Consider the following 19188-nt stretch of genomic DNA (forward strand, 5'->3'; position numbering starts at 1 on the left):
GACAGAGACACTACTGCTGCATTAGATTATTACATTCAGGGTCACACGTGTCCCAGCAAGCATCTTGTGTGAGGCAGGAACAACATCTGGATGGGGTGCCAGCTCATCGCTACTGCTGTGCCACCGTGCCCCCACATATTTAATACATGCTTTAATACATTTCATCATGAAAAAAATATCAAGTATACATCTTACTATTCTAAAGTGTTTAGAGAGATGTAATATCATGAATGTAATGCATTCTGTGTGGCGATCACAGCATGAACGCTCATGTCTACGAAAAAGAAAGCCTGTTTAAGAAGTTCATAGTGATTCTCACACATAGGACACATAGAATATGAAGCATTTAACATGCTACTGTAGTTACGATGAGATTTGAGAAACTCTACTAATTAAACATCGATTTTAAGATGAAGTTTATGACGTTCTGCTCTAATGACAAAACAAACTATGTGATTAAAGTGGAAATTTCAAGATTAAAGTTAATATTTCAGCCTTTTTTTTTCTAACTTTTTTCTTTTTTCTGTGCCTTAAATACACTTCAGTATGACACTAATGGTGGGATACGACTTGCCTTTTCACCTCAAATTTGACATCTGTTTTTATTTCGAGCACTGTGCAAATTTCTGAACTTTTGAGAGCCACTCCATCAATTTCTTTTTGTTGCTCCTACCACTGCTTAAGTCACCAAAAAATCTGTTTTTCCTTGCCTCCACTTCACTGAGTAGGACCTCCACTTCGCATTCACTGAAATTTTTTTCTTTCCCCATGCTTTTGCAATTGTCTTTTCACAAAACACTGAACTTTAGGGGATATATGTATTGATTTGCATATTTAAAATGGCATAATTCTGAGAGGAGTCGGGGTGGGGCGGCAGGTGCGTGCATGTGCGTTACTTTTCATGCTGGCCGGGATTTATGGAGCAGATGTGCGTGGAAGCTGGATTACGTATGGTTTTGTGCATCTGAATTTTTTATGTGTGTGTAAGAGCCATTTCCTAGTTACATAAGATTCATAAATGTTTTACTAAATGATAGTGTATAATCTATGGGAGATTCCTATAACCCCCATCAGTTGAATTGAATTGGTATATTCTAACTATTTCTAACTTCTCTGACTATACATTATTCTCAGTTAGTGATCAGCCTTGCCATGTGTAAGGTATAGAGGGCACATGGGTTTAAACCGGGCCTTTCATGCCTTTTGAGCCTTGCGTGCCTTGTGTGCATGTTTTGTGTGCTAAGAAACATTTAAGACAAAGCACTTAGTTGAAAGTGCTGCGCTGTGCATTTAAAGTGTACAGAAGAAGAAGTTAAGAATCTTTAATGTGCACAACAGCAAGTATTTGTTTAATGATATTTTAGCAAAAATGAATGTATTTGCACATTGGGAGGATTTCAATCAATCAATCAATTCAATTTTATTTGTCATTCAGCAGAACATCCAAGATGTGCTGCAGAACGAATATACGATGCACAAGACATTAATAAAAACACATAGTTAAAATCAATTGCATTCAATTAAAAGTGCAGGAAGATTCTGATTAAAAATGCACAAAAATTCTGATTAGAAGTGCATAAAAAATTCTAATTAAAAGTGCATAAGAGTCTAAATTGAAAATACATAAAATTCTGAATTAAAAATGCCTACAATAAAATACTAAAATGCTTCATTTAAAAGACGAACGGCAGTAGGAAAAAAACTGTTTTTAAGCCTGGTAGTTCAACATTTCAGGCTGCGGTACCTTCTACTTGAGGGCATGAGGGAAAAGAGTTCAGAGGCAGGATAAGTAGGGTCTCCAGAAATCCGCACAGCTCTGGCCAGACAGCGTTGTTTTGACAAATCTTGTACATTAGGCAACGGGGCTCCAATGATCCTCTCCGCAGCCCTCACCACTTTCCTCAGTGCTTTCCAGTCCGAAGCGCTGCAGCTCTCCTGCCACAGAGAGCTGCTGCTGGTTAGCACGCTCTCTATGGTCCCTCTGTAAAAAGTGGTGAGGACTGACTTACTGAGATGGGCCCTCTTTAGCCTCCGCAGAAAGATCAAGCGCTGGTGAGCTTTCTTGATGACGGAGGAGGTGTGCAGGGACCAGGTGAGGTTGTTCATCACATTAACTCCCAGGAACTTAGTAGACTGCACAATTTCCACAGCAGTGTTCTTAATGTAGACCGGGATGTGTATCAGCTGTTTCTTCCTGAAGTCGATCACCAGTTCTTTTGTTTTTTTCGACATTCAGTATCAGATTGTTTTTATCACACCATTCCACAAATGACTTCACCTCCTCTCTGTAATCCCCCTCCCCGTCACCTCGAATGAGACCCACCACTGTTGTGTTGTCCGCATACTTAATAATTTGGTTTGTGCTGAACTTGGCACAACAATCGTGGGTCATGAGCGTGAAGAGGAGGGGACTTAGAACACACCCCTGTGGAGAACCTGTGCTCAAGGAGATGGTATCCGATTTATTTTTTCCTACCCGTACGTACTGTGGCCTATCCATTAGAAAGTCCAATATCCAGTTTTGCAGAGGTATGCCCAGTCCCAATGGGCCCAGTTTGCTGATCAAATTCTGAGGGATGATGGTATTAAAAGCCGAACTAAAATCAACAAACAGCATGTGGACCATAGCGTCTCTATTCTCCAGATGTTCCAATGAAAAATGGAGTGCAATAGATATGGCATCCTCTGTGGCACGGTTGGAGCGGTAGGCGAATTGGAGTGGGTCAAATGAGGAGGGTAGGACAGAAGTAATGTGGTCCTTGATCAGCCTCTCGAAACATTTCATCACTATTGGTGTTAGAGCTACAGGTCGATAGTCATTTATGGTTATGCTTATGGGTTTTTTCGGAACTGGGATGATTTCTGAGGTTTTAAAGCAAGATGGCACAACAGCCTGACACAGAGAGATGTTAAATATATCCGTAAGGACATGTGTCAGCTGCTCTGCACATCCTTTGAGTACACAGCCTGGTATCTGGTCTGGTCCAGCAGCTTTCCGTGGATTAATTCTCCTCAAAGACTGTATAACTGATTTGACTGTATAACTGACATGTGGAATATGGGGAGTTAGCGTAGAGCTACATCAGCGAGAATCTGCAAAGGAAAACAAAAACTATGCATTATTTCCATTCTGAAAAGGAAAGAAGGTAAAAGACGTAATGTTTGGGCTGTAAATCTTTCATCAGGTGTGCAAATGAAAAGGAAAAAGCAGGTAAAAAATAAAGGAGGGGAACAAAGTCAGGGCAGAGGAAAGGAAAAGAGGTGAGAGGAGGTGAGAAAAAGTCCGCACTAGAGGAGATAAAGGGAGAGATTAAAAAGTTAGGCAGTTATTAAGAGCTTGAGAAACATGTGAGATTGAGCTGAGCTTTAGTTTTTTCTTTGAAAAGTGTTTGTGAAAGAACACAAATTAGTCTGCAAAATAGGGAAATTTTGTTTGATATCCTATAGGAGAGAAAGAGCATAACATAGGGGGATGCTGGTTTCATTATTACAGTTCCTCTTAGAGTGGATGTTACGAGGTCTATACCTGGCCCTGTACATAATTTGAGAAGGTTATCCTCCTTCAATGAAGACACTCCTCATTATGAGTGCTCAACCTCATCACTGTAGTAAGGCAGCAGAGTCTAAGGACCTGTGAAAGAGGTGAAGAGGGTTTTAGTATCCCAGGGATGGAAGGCGCTGTAGAGGGCTTCTAGGGAAGACTTGTAATAGACAGATGTTTGAAGTGTTGGGTAGCCGATAGAAAGACTGATTTCTGAAAATGGTGGCGTTGTGGTAGAAACACCATGGTTGGTACCACCTCTTGTTGCAGACACTGGCTACAGAAATTCATTAATGATTATATTAATTTCCATCCATCTCTTAGGTTTACAGTTAATCTTTGCAGTTTTCCAGTATTGACCTGTTGCACAGGCCCACTGCATCTTCATTATCCATTAAAACATGACATTAAATGTTTTTGTTCATCACTATAAACAAACCTGGCTAAATAACAAATGAACCCAAAACCATTTTCCAGAGGAGTATTCCTTTTATGAGGCCACAATTCATCTCTGAAGATGCATTTTTCTCTGGCAATAGTAAATCAATTTTTCATTTTTCATTTTTCAGCACAGAAGAGTGTAACTCACATGTTGTAGTGCACAGCAGCTTGTCTCTGTCCAGTTAGGGAAATCAGCATCATAGAAAGGTTTCCAGCTTGCAACATTTTGTCAATCCTTGTATTTTGCAGTCATTTCCCATGAAAATCTCCAACCTCTTCTGTCATTTGCCATTATGAAGACACAGAAAGGATGGAGTTGCTTTGTGTTTGTGTTACTCCATGTGGCACACGTCGCCTGGACACGTATGTGTTTGTATGATTTGATTTTCTTTTTTTATTTCAATGACTGGTTGCTTTTCCAGTAAATATAGTTTTTTTCTGTTTGTACCATAGCAGACTTCTGTTGTAGCTCACACATTCATTCATATTTAGTGTTTCTGTTTTAACTCTAAGCCATACTTTCTGTTGAGCAGAGAGTTCAGACAAACGTGCTTTATTGGATCTGAGTATCATACTCTTGTTTAAGTTTTTTACTTTCTTTGTAACTCTGTATAGCCATTATTGATGTAAAGCACTCTGAGATATTCTTACACAAGAAAATGTGCCACATAAATGAATGTCGCTGTTGTTCATCTATTAGTTTTATTGAGCTTACTTAACAGTCAGGAAAACTCAGCTCAGCCAGAAATACACACCATGCAAGCACTTCATTTTAGACTAAATGAGATCAAACTGAACACTGGACCCCTGAGACCCCTTACCCGATTCTGACAGTGACATCAATGGGAGTCCAATCTGAAGTGACAACTGAAGAAACAAACAGTTGAGGCTCAGCACGTTTATTCTTATACAGATTTTTCTTTTCTGTTTTTTTTTTTTTTAATTTTCCTATTGTGTAATTGAGTACAATGAGCTGCATGTAACACAAAACATTGTGCACACACACACACACACACACACACACACACACACACACACACACACACACACGTAAATATTTTTTCCTAAATGGTCAGAGTGTTGGACAATCCCAGAACATCTGACCCAATGGGAACTCACTGACATTGTGCACACTGTGGCCTTTGTCCTAGATACATTTTAAACCACTTTAGATGAGTATCATATATTTTAATGTAGAACCTGACAGCTGAGCATGAAATCAACTGCTAGAAATCAACTTCAGATCAGTTTGGGAGAGGAGGTGCAGGAGATGACAATATGACATTTAGTCGTCATCTCATGGAGGCCTTAATGGAATTTGTCTTCTTGTGGTTGACTAAACTTGTCTTGACTTTCACTGCAGTTATTTGTGCTTTGCTTTTTCAGAGAAGTTTCAAGTTATTGGACCCCCCTAATGCTGTTTTTGCTCTTGTTGGTGAAGATGTGACTCTGCCAGCCTCAATGTCACCAGCTCTCAATGCTCAGGGCTTTGACGTGAGGTGGACTCGAAATGATTTCTTCAAACCAGTGTTGTTATACCAGAATTCTGAAATTATAACTAAGAATCAAATTGAAGCCTATAAGGGAAGGACTTCTCTTTTCACAGAAGAGCTTGTGAATGGAAATGTGTCTCTACGACTCCAGGATGTCCGTGTTTCTGATGATGGCCTCTACAAATGTTTTGTGTATTCTGGACAGTGGGAAGAAGACGCTCACTTCACTCTGAATGTTGAAGGTAATTCTCAGTGTGCTTTTTATTTTTTCATGCATTTCACATAATCTCTCTAATGGCCTTTGTCCACTTTAGTAAGGTGGGCCCAGACAGCAGAAGTGACTGAGTGTTTCAGTGAATGAGTGCTGATCATGTGAGTCTCAGATGGACACATAATGGCTCAAATGTGTGAATGTCCTGCTTAGTGTCTTGTAAAACCAATACTGCTGTATTTCTATTTCTCACCTAAGACAGAAAGTGGTGACTTTCGTGTACATTCATGAAAGCCGTGTCACCTTTTCAGTGTAAGCTCACTCTATAGCGGCACACTCTGCCTCCTTTGTAATAGAAAGTGAAAATAGTTTGTAGAGTCAGACACTTTGTTTTCAATCAACCAACCCAACAACCATTAGCTGCTTTTATCATCACAAGGAGTTCTACAGACCAAAAATAAAACAAATAATATATGACTTAGTACCAAATATACAAATAGAGCAGTAAAAGCAACATAACAAACACCCAAAAAAAAAAAGAGCAGAACTGAAGGTACAAGAGGAGCTCATGTTGTCATTTTGAGTGAATTTAATAGAAATGAGAGTAGCAGTACATACAGAAAGCAACTGTCAAAGGAGGTGTTAGATTGATTTATGACTTTAAGCCCCTCCCCCAATACGATGGATGACTTTAAGCCCCACCCCAAATACGAAACTATGATTTATGAAAATATGAAAATATGATTTATGAAAATACGAAAATATAAAAATATGAAAATATAATTTACAAAAATATGAAATATGAAAATATAATTTATGTAAATATAAAAATATGAAAATTTATGAAACTATAAAAATATGGATTACGTTAATATGATTTATAAGCTATAAGATATTGACTCATCACTCTAAGTTATAAACTAATAGTAAGAAAATAAATATACAATTTTCTAAAATCGATATAAGATATTGACTCCGTGGGCGGCACGGTGGCGCAGTGGTAGCGCTGTTGCCTCGCAGTTAGGAGACCCGGGTTCGCTTCCCCGGTCCACCCTGCATGGAGTCTTCATGTTCTCCCCATGTCTGCGTGGGTTTCCTCCCACAGTCCAAAGACATGCAGGTTAGGTGGATTGGTGATTCTAAATTGGCCCTAGTGTGTGCTTGGTGTGTGGGTGTGTTTGTGTGTGTCCTGCGGTGGGTTGGCACTCTGCCCGGGATTGGTTCCCTGCCTTGTGCCCTGTGTTGGCTGGGATTGGCTCCAGCAGACCCCCGTGACCCTGTGTTCGGATTCAGCGGGTTGGAAAATGGATGGATATTGACTCGGTACTCTAAGTTATAAGTACTTATCTTTCCTGCATAGCCATAACTAAAATGATATTCACTCCCCCCGCTCTAAGTTATAAATATACAATTATCTAGCCGAATTTTTCTAAAAACAATATAAGATATTGACTCCCTGCTCTAAGTTATAAGTTCACGACACGCGTCTTTATTTTATAAGCACTTATCTTTCCTGCATAGCCATAGCTAAAACGATATTCACTCCCCCCGCTCTAAGTTAATAGTAAGAAAATAAATAAACAATTATCTAGCCGAACCTTTCTAAAAACGATATAAGTTGCACTAGAATCAAAAGTAAGAAAATACATAGCCACTACTCATCCCTGCGCGCATCATTTTAAATTTAATAAGACAATTCGTAACGTTAAAAAACGCATAAATGTTGTTTTAAGCCTTAGTAAAAAGATTCACAGACGTTGCAGCAATTTTAATTACATCCGCACAGGTAGTAGCCAAGCCGAATGCATTCCGTTGTTTATAACCTAGATTCAAATCTGTTTTAACAATATGGTCGTTCAGACCATGGTTTGTTACACTTTGTTCTAAATACCTTCCCATAAGAAATCATGCGCCTTTTCTGGTTTTATGAAGAGCCCCCCCGGCATAACACTAAAAATGCATACCTATTGTTTTAAGCCTTATCAATAAGATTCATAGACGTTGCAATCCGACAGGTAGTCGCCAAACCGAATGCATTCCGTTGTTTATAACCTAGATTCAAATCTATTCATTACACTTTGTTTTAAATACCTTCCCATAAGAAATCGTGCGCCTTTCTGGTTTTATGATGAGCCCCCCGGCATAACACTAAAAATGCATATCTGTTGTTTTAAGCCTTATCAATAAGATTCATAGACGTTGCAATCCTACAGGTAATCACCAAATGCACTCCGTTGTTTATAACCTAGATTTAAATATGTTTTAACAAAACGATCGCTCAGACCATGGCTCGTTACATCTTGTTTTAATTACCTTGCTGTAAAAAAGGTGACGCCAAGAAGTCGAAGCCTTTCTGTTTAAATGTTAATGAGAACCCTGTGTACTTAATATATTTTTATATCATAAGATTCTCACCCCGAATCAAAGCAATTAAGAAAATATACACTCCTTCTGATTTTTACTAAAATTCTTAACACGCTTTTCAGCACTGGCTCTGCAAACTTAATCACAAGACTGTTTTTAAAAAGCCATAAAGGTCAAAAAAGACTTTTTTTTACATTCCTACGGTCTAAGAACAAAGTTATTAAATGAAATATTTTCCACTAACAACTCTCTCTCTTATATTCACAATGATCTTTAAAAGCTCGCAAGAAAATTAGGGTTAGGGTCTCGCTGTCTATGTTACATGATAAAAGTTGTTTATTTTAGCCTCGTTTCACATTTTCAGTATATCAACTTTAAAATACACGTGGCGATCTAAGAAATGGCTCCACATATAAAACGTCTGCGTTTAGCACAATGATCTCTCGGTAAAACATTACGGGGGCGCTTTTTCCTATTTGCTTAGATGTGAACCTTACAGCGGTGAGTGTTTGAATGAGGCTTACTCCCGCTACCAGGGTCTCCCTGCCCCTTAGAGGAGGAACATCAACAACTCTGAACCTATGAGCTTTCTCCCAAACATCCCGCGTTTTTCGCTCCACCCTTCCAAGGCGGTACAGGGCCTGATGCACGGCATAAAGTGTTGTGCTTCGCGGCTATTACCACATTAACTTTTCCAGCATTCCAAGTTTCTCTGCGAGCTTTTTAAAAGGTAGGCATTTGCGCTTTTTTCTTCCGCAATGGCTGGCATGGCAAAAAATACTTTTGTGATTGAGGTTAAATGTAGATTATCGAAATATATGCCGTTAACGACCGTCTCTTCAAACTGTTGAAATGATATTCTTTTATAAATCCGCTTTCAAATCAGATAGTTCCGGCGATGAGTGGGGATTTTCTGCTTTTTAAGTGAAAAAAACTGTACCTAGTCGTAATGCACAGAGTTTATAAATGTGGTATTTTTCTTATTTCTGTCCGGTTGGCTGTTCAAAAAAGGGGTCAGATCTTCTTTCGGCCGTACTTTTAAATCGAAATGTTTCTTATAAGACCGCACCGATTTAATACTTTTAATGTCTTTAAGTATGTACATTTCATGCTAATTATAGTAGTCATACAGACTACCCTTTTATACTTTTAATATCTTTAAGTATGTACATTTCATGCTAATTATACAGACTACCCTTTTATCAATCGAAATGTTGCTTATGAGACCGCGCCGATTTAATACTTTTAATGTCTTTAAGTATGTACAAACTTTTTAATGCTAATTACTTTTAATGGAAATGCACAAACTTATAAGAACGTTCTGGTTGATTACTTTTTAATGTAATTGTCTTTAAGTACGTACAAACCTAGTCTTTTATATTTTAGAATCGGAGGCTGAACTGTTTGATTTTTTAAATCTAACTAGTTCGCAATTGGAGGATTTAATAGCTGTCACAGATTGTCTTTTTGAGAATAAAAATCCTGCCTCAGACAAAGAGTCCCCAGAAACCCGTAAGTACCACTTTCAACTGACGGTTCGTGTGTGTGTGTGGAAGAAAATAAGGCGTTGGGATTAAATATGTACTTTTTAGCAGAATACTCGACTCTCCCAAAGAGTGGTAATTTCCAGTCAGCATCAAGTTTCCAGTCAGCATCTAGAATCGGTGCAAAGGCCCTCGGACAGCCTACTATTGAACATCTCATTCACGCAGCCCGGTAAGTTGAACTATTTGTGCGAGTGCGCGGCATGTTTATTTTTAAAGAAAACTTAGTCTTGCTTGTTTTTTCAGAACCCGCCTCTCCAGGTTTACTGACTCAGATACTCAGGGTTGACCACCGTTTGCATCATCACCCGGACTTCTCACCCAAATAATCGGTGAACCTGAAAGATTTGATCCCGCTGCTAAGACTGCTGAGCTGAAGGCTGAAATCGAACGAGTGCTGTTGATTTTTCAAAACTCTTAATCCCTTTCTCCAGATATACGTCAAAAGGTTATTTTATTATATGCAATTTTAGAAAACTTGTTCCCCAAATAATGTCTGGCAAAAGGCGTGCAAGTGAGGACTTGGACGCTGGGAGCGGTTCTCAAAATGCTGGGTTATTGCATGACATGGTGAATGAACTTAGTTATTCTATTTGGCCCCCAAAAATGCCTACTCCACCACCCCGATATTTTAGTGAATTGGAATATATTAATTGGCAAAATCAAAACATGTTTCAAATGAATAATATAATAGCAACCATGAGAGTTCCTTCACCTGTTACCACTCCCATCAACTTTGACCAGCTTGACAGCCTTTTAGAAGCCCTACGCCCAGTAGCCACACCCGATGAAATGCAAACATTAAATAACTTGTTAGAAAGGGTTCAGCGGTCTTTGAACGAAAATGTGAATGCTCAAACGGGTCATGGTTTAACAAACACGTTGAGTTCTGTAAATGCTGCCCCCTCTCACAGTATGGCCACATCAGTCTCGGTTACCCCCTTGGCTACATCTGTTTCAGTTATGCCATCTGTACCTTCTGCTCAAGTCTCCTCGGTCTCTGTTACTTCAGCTAACCCTTCTGGGCCCTCTGCTACAGTCTTGCCCCATGTTTCTAACCCCTCTGGGCCCTCTGCTACAGTCTTGCCCCCTTCTGGGCCCTCTGCTTCAACACCAGTTGCTAACACATCTTCTTCAGTCGTGCCCTCTGCTTCTACCCCTTCTGCCCCCTCTGCTCCGGTCTTGGCCCCTGCTCCATTCTTGTACCCTGTTTCTAGCCCTTCTGCCCCCTCTGCTTCAATCCTGCCATCTGCTGCCAAGCCATCTGCTTCAATCTTATCTCCTGTTTCTAGCCCTTCTGTCCCCTCTGTCTCTTTTATTTCAGCTATCCCTTCTGCCCCCCTTGGCTTCAATCTTGCCCTCTGTTTCAGTCACTGCTTCCTCAGCCCCTATTGCCCAGCCATTTGTGTTTACCCCTTCAGTCGCGCCAGTCATGTCCGGTGGTTCTGTGGTATCTAAACCTTCACCCTCGTCTACTTTAGGCATGGCCGGGCCCTCTGCTGTCTCTAGTAATGACGGTCAGGGCGTTTTCAGCAGATCGACAGACCTTCATTTAATCACACTGAAATAAGACACCCCTTAAATTTTGCCGACGCCTATGAACTAGAGTCTTACGAGGAGGTGTTTAACAGTATTCATGAGACATTGCAAAGAATTCTGGATAGTTTTTCAGGTACTTTAAATCAACAAGATGTTGTACAGCTAGAATTGCGTGCTGATTCAGTACCTATCAGCGTTTTTATACAGCTGATTGGCTCTAATATTAATGTAGACGGTTTTCTTCAGCAGACAGAGAATCTTCTTCAGAGTCATGCGAGTGTGCTGGCTGATGAGTCTCTGATGCTAGACACCCAGATTGTTCGGTCACCTAGTGGGGGCGCTCGTGGTGCTCGCAAGGTATCATCTCTACTCAATCATGAAATAGTTAGAAAGAAAATGAGGCATTTAATAATTTCTTATAATTACGGGAATCAGCTCTGTTTTGCCTTTTGTCTGCTTAGCCTAATGGAGGACCGGTACATGCAAAACCCACAGTTATGCATGCGTGAAGCGTATAACCTTCAGAGCAGGGCTGGATTATCTGAGCATGAAAAAGTGTCCTTTGCGGACGTTCATAAATTTGAAAACTTGCTGGATATTAAAATTGTTGTCTGGTACAGGTGTCTAAAAAATGAGAAATTTTTAAAATTTGAAAGCTCCCGAGGTAGAAACCCCAAAACCTATTTTATGTTTTTACACCATAACCATTACTACGGTATTTTGAATTTAAAGGGGTTTCTGGGGGTGAAATACTTGTGCGACTACTGTTACACAAGCTACCACTCAATCCTTAGCCATCGTTGTGAAGGCCATTGCAACATCTGTTTCTCCCCAGATTGCCATCCGATCCCTGAAGAACTTGTCAAGTGTGGTGATTGCAACTGTTACTGCCGGTCCCAATTTTGTTTTATTCAGCATACAATTCCTAAATTTAACGACAAGACCAATGATATGGAAGTGGCCTGTGACACTGCAAAAATGTGCCCCCTGTGTTACAAAACTTACACAGTGAATGCCGCCTCAAAACCCCATAAATGTCGGCCCAAGGAATGCCGAGTTTGTAAAGCAAAAATTGAAAATGATGCAGAAAACCATCAGTGCTTTATAGAAACCTTGAAGTCTGAGGATCGTTGTGAGAAATACGTATTTAATGATTTTGAAAGTCGGCAAGAAACGGGGGTACACAATCCTAATTACATATACTGTAAGTCCTTGCGGGGTAAATCCTGGTTCTGGGCGGGTGAAGATTGTGTACACCAGTTCTTTGCCAGATACCGTCGTCCCAAGTATCAAGGCTATACCTTCATAGCTCACAATTCAAAAGGTTACGATGGGTACTTTTTAATGAAGTATTTGCTTGAAAATGGTGTGAACCCTCGTGTTACTACTCAAGGAAATAAGCTGATGTGTTTCACAGATGATGGTTATCAATTACGTTTTATAGATTCTTTGAATTTTTTAACAATGAAATTGAGTGCCATGCCTAAAGCCATGGGGTTTGAAGCCGCAAAAGGTTATTTCCCCTATTTCTTCAATCTGGCTGAAAATCAGAATTATATCGGCCCCTACCCTGAACCTGAATGCTATGGTGTTCAGAGCATGATGACCAAAGAAAAAGAAGAATTTTTTACCTGGTACGACAGTGTCAAGCATGGTGTTTTTAATTTTAAAGAGGAGATGGCTTTTTATTGTAAAAATGATGTCGAAATTCTTAGAACAGCGTGCATTAAATTCAGAGATGAGGTCATCAAAATTGGCAATATTGACCCGTTTCAATGCATGACCCTGGCATCTCTATGTATGGCCATGTACAGGCAAAACTGTATGCCTCCAAAGTCTATCGGCATAATTCCTTCTGACCATTACAGTAGTAGTCAGAAAAACTATTCGAACGCATCTATTCAATGGTTATTGTATCTCTGTGAAACAGAATTTGAACATTCGACACGCTCTAAACCTTGGGGAAGTAAAGAAGGGTTCCTTTTATCTTGACCGCTATGCCGTAGTTAAAGGTATTCCGACTGCCTTTGAATTTGCCGGTTGTTTTTATCACGGCTATCCAGAATGTTATGATTTAAACAGTACCCATCCTTTAACCGGTATGACTTGTGCGGTTATGTACCAAAAGTTTATGAGAAAATTGGAAATACTTAGGACAAAATTTAATCTAGATGTGAACGTGCTCTGGGAGCATGATTGGGAGACGATGAAAATACAAGACCTCAGGCTACAAACTTTCTTAAAACACTGTGATTTCCCTCAGCGTATACAACCGAGGGACTCGTTGTTCGGTGGTCGTACCAACGCCATAAAATTGTACCACAAGGCAGTGGGCCCCGAACAGATTCACTATTATGATTTCACTAGCTTGTACCCGTTTGTGAATAAAACAAAAATGTACCCAGTCGGTCACCCCACTATCATTTTTCAGCAGTTTGGCGATCTCGGGCAGTATTTTGGATTAATTAAAGCCACCGTCCAGCCTCCACATGGTCTCAATTTTCCAGTCCTGCCTCTCAGGTTTTGTGGGAAATTAATGTTCACCCTCTGTCGCACCTGTGCGGAGACAGAAGCTCACTGTGGACTGTCGTCACACAGAGGATGAGAGAGCTTTAACTGGTACTTGGTGCAGTGTGGAAATAGCAAAGGCCATTGACAAAGGGTATAAAGTTTCAAAAGTATACGAGATTTGGCATTACCCCGAATGTACTTCTGAGTTATTCTCAGACTATATCAAACTTCATCTAAAAGGCAAGCAGGAAGCCTCGGGCTACCCTGCCTGGTGTACAGATGAGGCTTCCCGAGACCGTTATATTTTAGATTATTATCAGAAGGAAGGTGTACAATTGGACCGTGATAACATCGCCGTAAATCCAGCTAAGAGACAAATTTCAAAGTTGTTAAATTCTCTTTGGGGTAAATTTGGGCAAAAACCTCTCCTTCTCACTACTAGCTTAGTCAAGGACGGTGAGGAATTCTTGCAATATATTTTCTCCAAACAGTATAATGTTTCTTATTTTGAATTTATCGGCGATGAGATTGCTCAAATACAATGCAAGTACGCCGATGAAAAGTATACCCTACCTGGTAGCGTTAATGTTGTCATTGCTGCTTTCACCACGGCCTATGCCCGGTTAGAGTTGTACGATTTACTGGACAGTCTGGGAGAAAGGGTGTTGTACCACGACACCGACTCGGTCATTTTTACTTCTCAGCCTGGTCAGTACAATCCTCCTCTGGGTGACTATTTAGGAGAGCTCACCAGTGAGTTAAATCCTGGTGATTATATTACTGAATTTGCTTCAGGCGGTCCAAAGACGTACGGTTATAAAACGGCACAAGGCAAAACATGTATGAAGGTAACAGGTATCACCATCAATCACGAAACCGGTAAAATTATAAACCTCGAGTCACTAACCAATCTAGTTCAGAATTTTATGACGTCTCATGAAGCCTCTCTTCAAGAGTTACTGGTTCACGGTAAGCGGATCCATCGAAATAAAAAACGGTTCACTTTAGAAAACAGACCACTCAGGAAGAAATTCAGAGTGGTGTATAACAAGAGGGTTCTCCTAAAAGATTACAACACAAGACCTTATGGCTACTAAAAGAGATTTTGACGCACGCCTTCAACACCCCTTCGCTAAAATTATCTCAGGGCCCTCTTGTTCCGGTAAATCGTATTATGTGAAAAAATTATTGGAACATTCGAACCACGTTGTGTCTCATCCTTTTCAAAATATAATTTGGTTTTATAGTTGCTGGCAGAAAATGTACGATGAGCTATCGGCTAAATTTCAGCAATTAAAATTTATTGAGGGGCTCCCAAAGTCTTTATGCGACGACGAACTTCTCCCTCCTGAGAAAATAAATTTGGTCATTATAGATGATCTGATGGAATCAGCTAGCGAAAGCCAGGAAATAGAAAAGGCTTTCACAAAATATACTCATCATCGGAATCTGTCTATCATTTACTTGGTTCAAAATTTATTCTTTCAAGGAAAGAAAAGCCGAAAGATTAATCTTAACGCCAATTACATTACTCTTTTTAAAAACCCCAGGGACAAATTGCAGATTACTACCTTGGCCCGCCAACTGTTTCCGAGGCGTGTTAAGTTCTTTTTGGAAGCTTTCGAAGATGCTACAAAACTACCGTACGGCTATCTCTTAGTGGATTTAAAGGCACAGACCCCAGACGAACTGCATTTAAGAACAGGTCTGTTTCCCGTCTGATTGGCCGGTCGTGTACACTGTGAAAAGGTAAAGAAGCTGTTCTGAGTCAAAAGTTACATATTCTGTCAGCATGTCGGCCAGAATAAGCAGAAACCTACAGCCTCTCAAGGCCTTACTCCGTTGCTCTTGTCGCCGCCGTAAAATTCTTATAAACGCCTCTTCTGACGATTTAATTAATGCTTTGTCCGAAATAGCCTGTAATACTTTAAAAGGTAATATACCTCTTTCGCCCAAACAGTTTAAGCAACTCAAGAAGCATAAAACATCTGTCAGAAAAATAAGTGACAGAAAACTAACCTTAAAAAAGAAGAAAGCTATTCTGAACCAGAAAGGAGTCTTTTTGGGAGCTCTTTTAAGCGTCGCCGTGCCATTCATATCCAGTTTATTAGATTCTAGAGCATAAACATGGAATACGCTCAGAAAATGTATTTGGTCCTGCAGCAACAGATGTCTCTTTTTCAGCAAAAGAGCGCTAACCCAAATGATCTCTTGAGTGCCACAGAAACTGAACTTGACAAAGAAATGAGAAACGTCCTGCAACGTTGTGATATAGGGGCTGACGAGAAGATGAAGCTTTACACTTCTATCTTGCAGAGATATCTGACTCTAGTTAAAAAGGCCGATAAAGAAACTAGCAGTCTGGCGCTCGTATTACCAAAAGAAGAAAATGGCGAGGGGGGCCCTGGATCAGTCATGGTGTCTGAGGACAAGGTTTGGCAAGAGGTTTTGAGAAGCGCGCCTGTAAAAGCAAAGAAAAATGTTGAATTTGTTTTACATAAAATGTCCGTCAATCCCCATCACGCGTTTTGGAATAATCGTGGAGAGCTATTGTTAGAGGGAAAACCTTTGGTCGGATCCAACATGGTGGATTTGGTCCGTAATCTGACCGCTTCTCATACAATACCTGAACATAGGAGACCGCGGGGGTGGAAGGAATTTGTAAACGCCATGGCCGGTTTGAACATTCCATTTTCTGTCGTACCTAATGATGAAACGAGAGAACTCCTTGAAAGTTTTAAGCCACCCACCGCCCCCCTCCCTGCTCATCAAACAGAAGTTAGCCCCTACCGACTGAAACTGAGAAAAAAAAGACTGAAATGGATTGCTTATTAATTTGTAAAATGATTTGTTTATTAAATACAATTTTATCTCATTACAGAGTGTCGTCATCCTTTAACCGTCTACTGAAATATTTACAGGTCTCTGATCTTTGCATGCAAGGGTACTGATAAAAACAGAGTCCCGGCGAAGGAAGCCAAGAACGAACAAATTTAGAGACCATAGAGTCATTACTGTTCACATCCTCAGAATACTTTTTTATTACAGAGGTGTACGGGAGACCTTTTCCTCTCTGATGCAGATAGAGGAGGCAGTGTTGACCGCATTTGTCCGAGAACCAACTTTGAAGCTGTCGGTTATTGTAAATGATTTGTTTACAGTTTTTGCTTAAGAAACGGTAAATGTCATTCGGGAAGTTGATAAAGTCCGGAGGATTTCCATAGGAATCAAAAAACTCCCCATTTCCGTCTTCTGTGAGGTAAATCCCCAGCCAGTGTTCTCCGGGTTGGGTTTGACGGTGAGTATTCACTACAAACATGGCTGGCAAGCCGTTATTTTTTTTCGGTAGTTGATCACATGCCAGCACACCACGGAAATATCTTTCGGTGTAGGGGTCTTGGGACAGTAGTTGTGTTAATTGTTTTGTATTCATGGTGCTTATTAGTAGTCATACAGAACATTACGTCTCTGGTTGATTTCGATGATGTTGTCAAAGACCGCATATACTATTAGATTGACGGTCCGAGGGAGAGGGACGCGGAAGCGTAATTCAAATCTCATGTTTCCAGTTTTAACTAATGAAAAATGATCACCGCATTCTTGATCGGGGGTTAGATCAAAAGCGAAAAGAGTATATCCTTGCGAGAACTCTGAACGGCTGATAGACAGAGCTTGATCCTTCAAATGCTTACCAGTGGCCAATACCAGGTTATAATATTCTCTGGCACTATTGCCGCTTACAAAGTCTGGTTGAAAAGGTTTGGTGGGAATCTGTTCACCGTCCATGTACAGAGCCAGGAACTCTACATCGTTGTGTTTGAAATTGAACGGGTTCCATGTATAAGACCCTGAAAAGGCCTCATTATCCACCATGCCAATCACCACATACTTTGGTAGTTGACCCAGAAACAGGTTTTCTTGATTGCATACTCGGATTCCAGCGGGCATACTGAATACTTTCATATTCACCCTTTCCACAGGGTATTTAGCATTGGCTGATGTAAGGGCATGAGCGTGTCCTAATTTCACGGCCGGTGAAACTTTTACTTTTTATACAAGCAGGGGAGGCTGATGTTATGATTACTCTGTATCGTTCGGCATCACCGGACATTAAGCAGAATTCATCTTTGTTCCGAACCATTTTAATCTTCACGTCTAGGCCGTTTAATAGTAGTTTTTCCTGGAAACAGAGATCTGTATGTATGTGCCCCAGAAGTTCAACAGTCCTGCTACCGGCTGTATAGGCGCTTCTGTTATTAAAACCGATGTTTTCTCCGTCGGGGTCTGTCTCTTCCAATTTGTTAAGTGTATCTTTGTAAAAAAGTCCTGTAGCAAACTGAGAATGAAGAGTCTCTCTGGCTGTAATTTAGCAGGCCTTCTAAGACCGCTTGGTAAGGATAACAATTTGAGCTCTGCGATATTAGGCGGTTCCCCAGGGTGACATCAACTTGGGAAAACAAACTGGCTATAGGGTAGTTGACAAATCCGACCTTTGCCCCGGCAGGTATGTTAGTCCCGTCAGCGTTCACTATCTTTCCCCTTAGGGTGTAGAAGAGTGTTATTCAAGTCCAGGTAATCTTCCCCATTTCCGGCTATGAGAAATTCTAGCGGAGCTACTTCAGAGAGGGTCTGAGAGTGGTGGGACTTCAACGTATATACTTTTATCTACACTCGTTTGAGTGAAAGGCACCGTAAACAGATCCAGTTCAGATTTGACACACTCTTCGGACATTCTGTGTACGAAAGCCATCTTCCCTTAAAAAATGTCTCTCTTCTTCTTTCTGCTTGCTTTAGTCTTGTTCCTCTTCTGACGACGTTTAGATAATGCTGTAAAAATAGTGCGCATGGCCTTTTTAGCTGGTGGGGCCTGACGTGACTCCGGTGGTCTCTTGCGTTTTGTTTTTCTCATGACCATCAAGCCCGCTCCCTCCTGCTTTTCTAGGACTCCACCTGCAGCACTGGATATAGCCCCTGTGATCACATCTTTTACACTATTTTTAGCCGCGGATTTGATATGTGGTTTTGCGATGTCAAAGCCTTTTTTCAGGAGAGGTAAAGCTCTCTAAACAATCCTCGAAATATACCTCCAATCCCCCCCACCATACATTACAGGGGATCCAGAGAATCCCGGTAATCCGTTACCTGCTTGGGTCTGATAATATTGGATGTAAGGTGTCGGGTCCTGGTAAGACCTCATTGTTTCAGTCGTGCATACAATGCCTGACGGGTCTGAAATGCAACTTCACGATCACCTTACCAAACTGAAATGGCACGTTTTTGTTCTGGTCCGTCTTTATTTCAATAGTCACTGTGTCAAAATGATTCTTGCTGGCTGGGGCATAATGCAGTTTGTCGTATGTGATGGTTGTAATTTTATTCGCCTGATCCTCTATATGAACACACCTCAAAAAGGGTACGTAGCTGTCTCTAACTCTCTGATGAGATACCATATCCCCGTACTCGTACAAAGTGTAAAAGCCGGCCCTGATGTCGGTGGGGAAAGGAGCCTTATAAGTTAAACCCGAGTCTGATCAGGATGCGCTC

General features: G+C 40.6%; 1 protein-coding gene across 1 annotated transcript in view; it reads left to right on the top strand.

The window, feature by feature from the left end:
* Window positions 1-4234: 4234 nt before the first annotated feature.
* Window positions 4235-19188, top strand: part of LOC114643525 (butyrophilin subfamily 2 member A2-like) — an 80285-nt gene continuing 65331 nt past the window's right edge. Inside the window, exons 1-2 of the mRNA XM_051926447.1 lie at window positions 4235-4345; window positions 5369-5717. Of these exons, the coding sequence (XP_051782407.1) occupies window positions 4322-4345; window positions 5369-5717 (373 nt within the window). The 5' untranslated portion in view covers window positions 4235-4321. The remainder of the gene's footprint in view (window positions 4346-5368; window positions 5718-19188) is intronic.

Source organism: Erpetoichthys calabaricus, chromosome 4 (genome assembly GCF_900747795.2).
Source record: "Erpetoichthys calabaricus chromosome 4, fErpCal1.3, whole genome shotgun sequence".
Classification (NCBI taxonomy): Eukaryota; Metazoa; Chordata; class Cladistia; order Polypteriformes; family Polypteridae; genus Erpetoichthys; species Erpetoichthys calabaricus.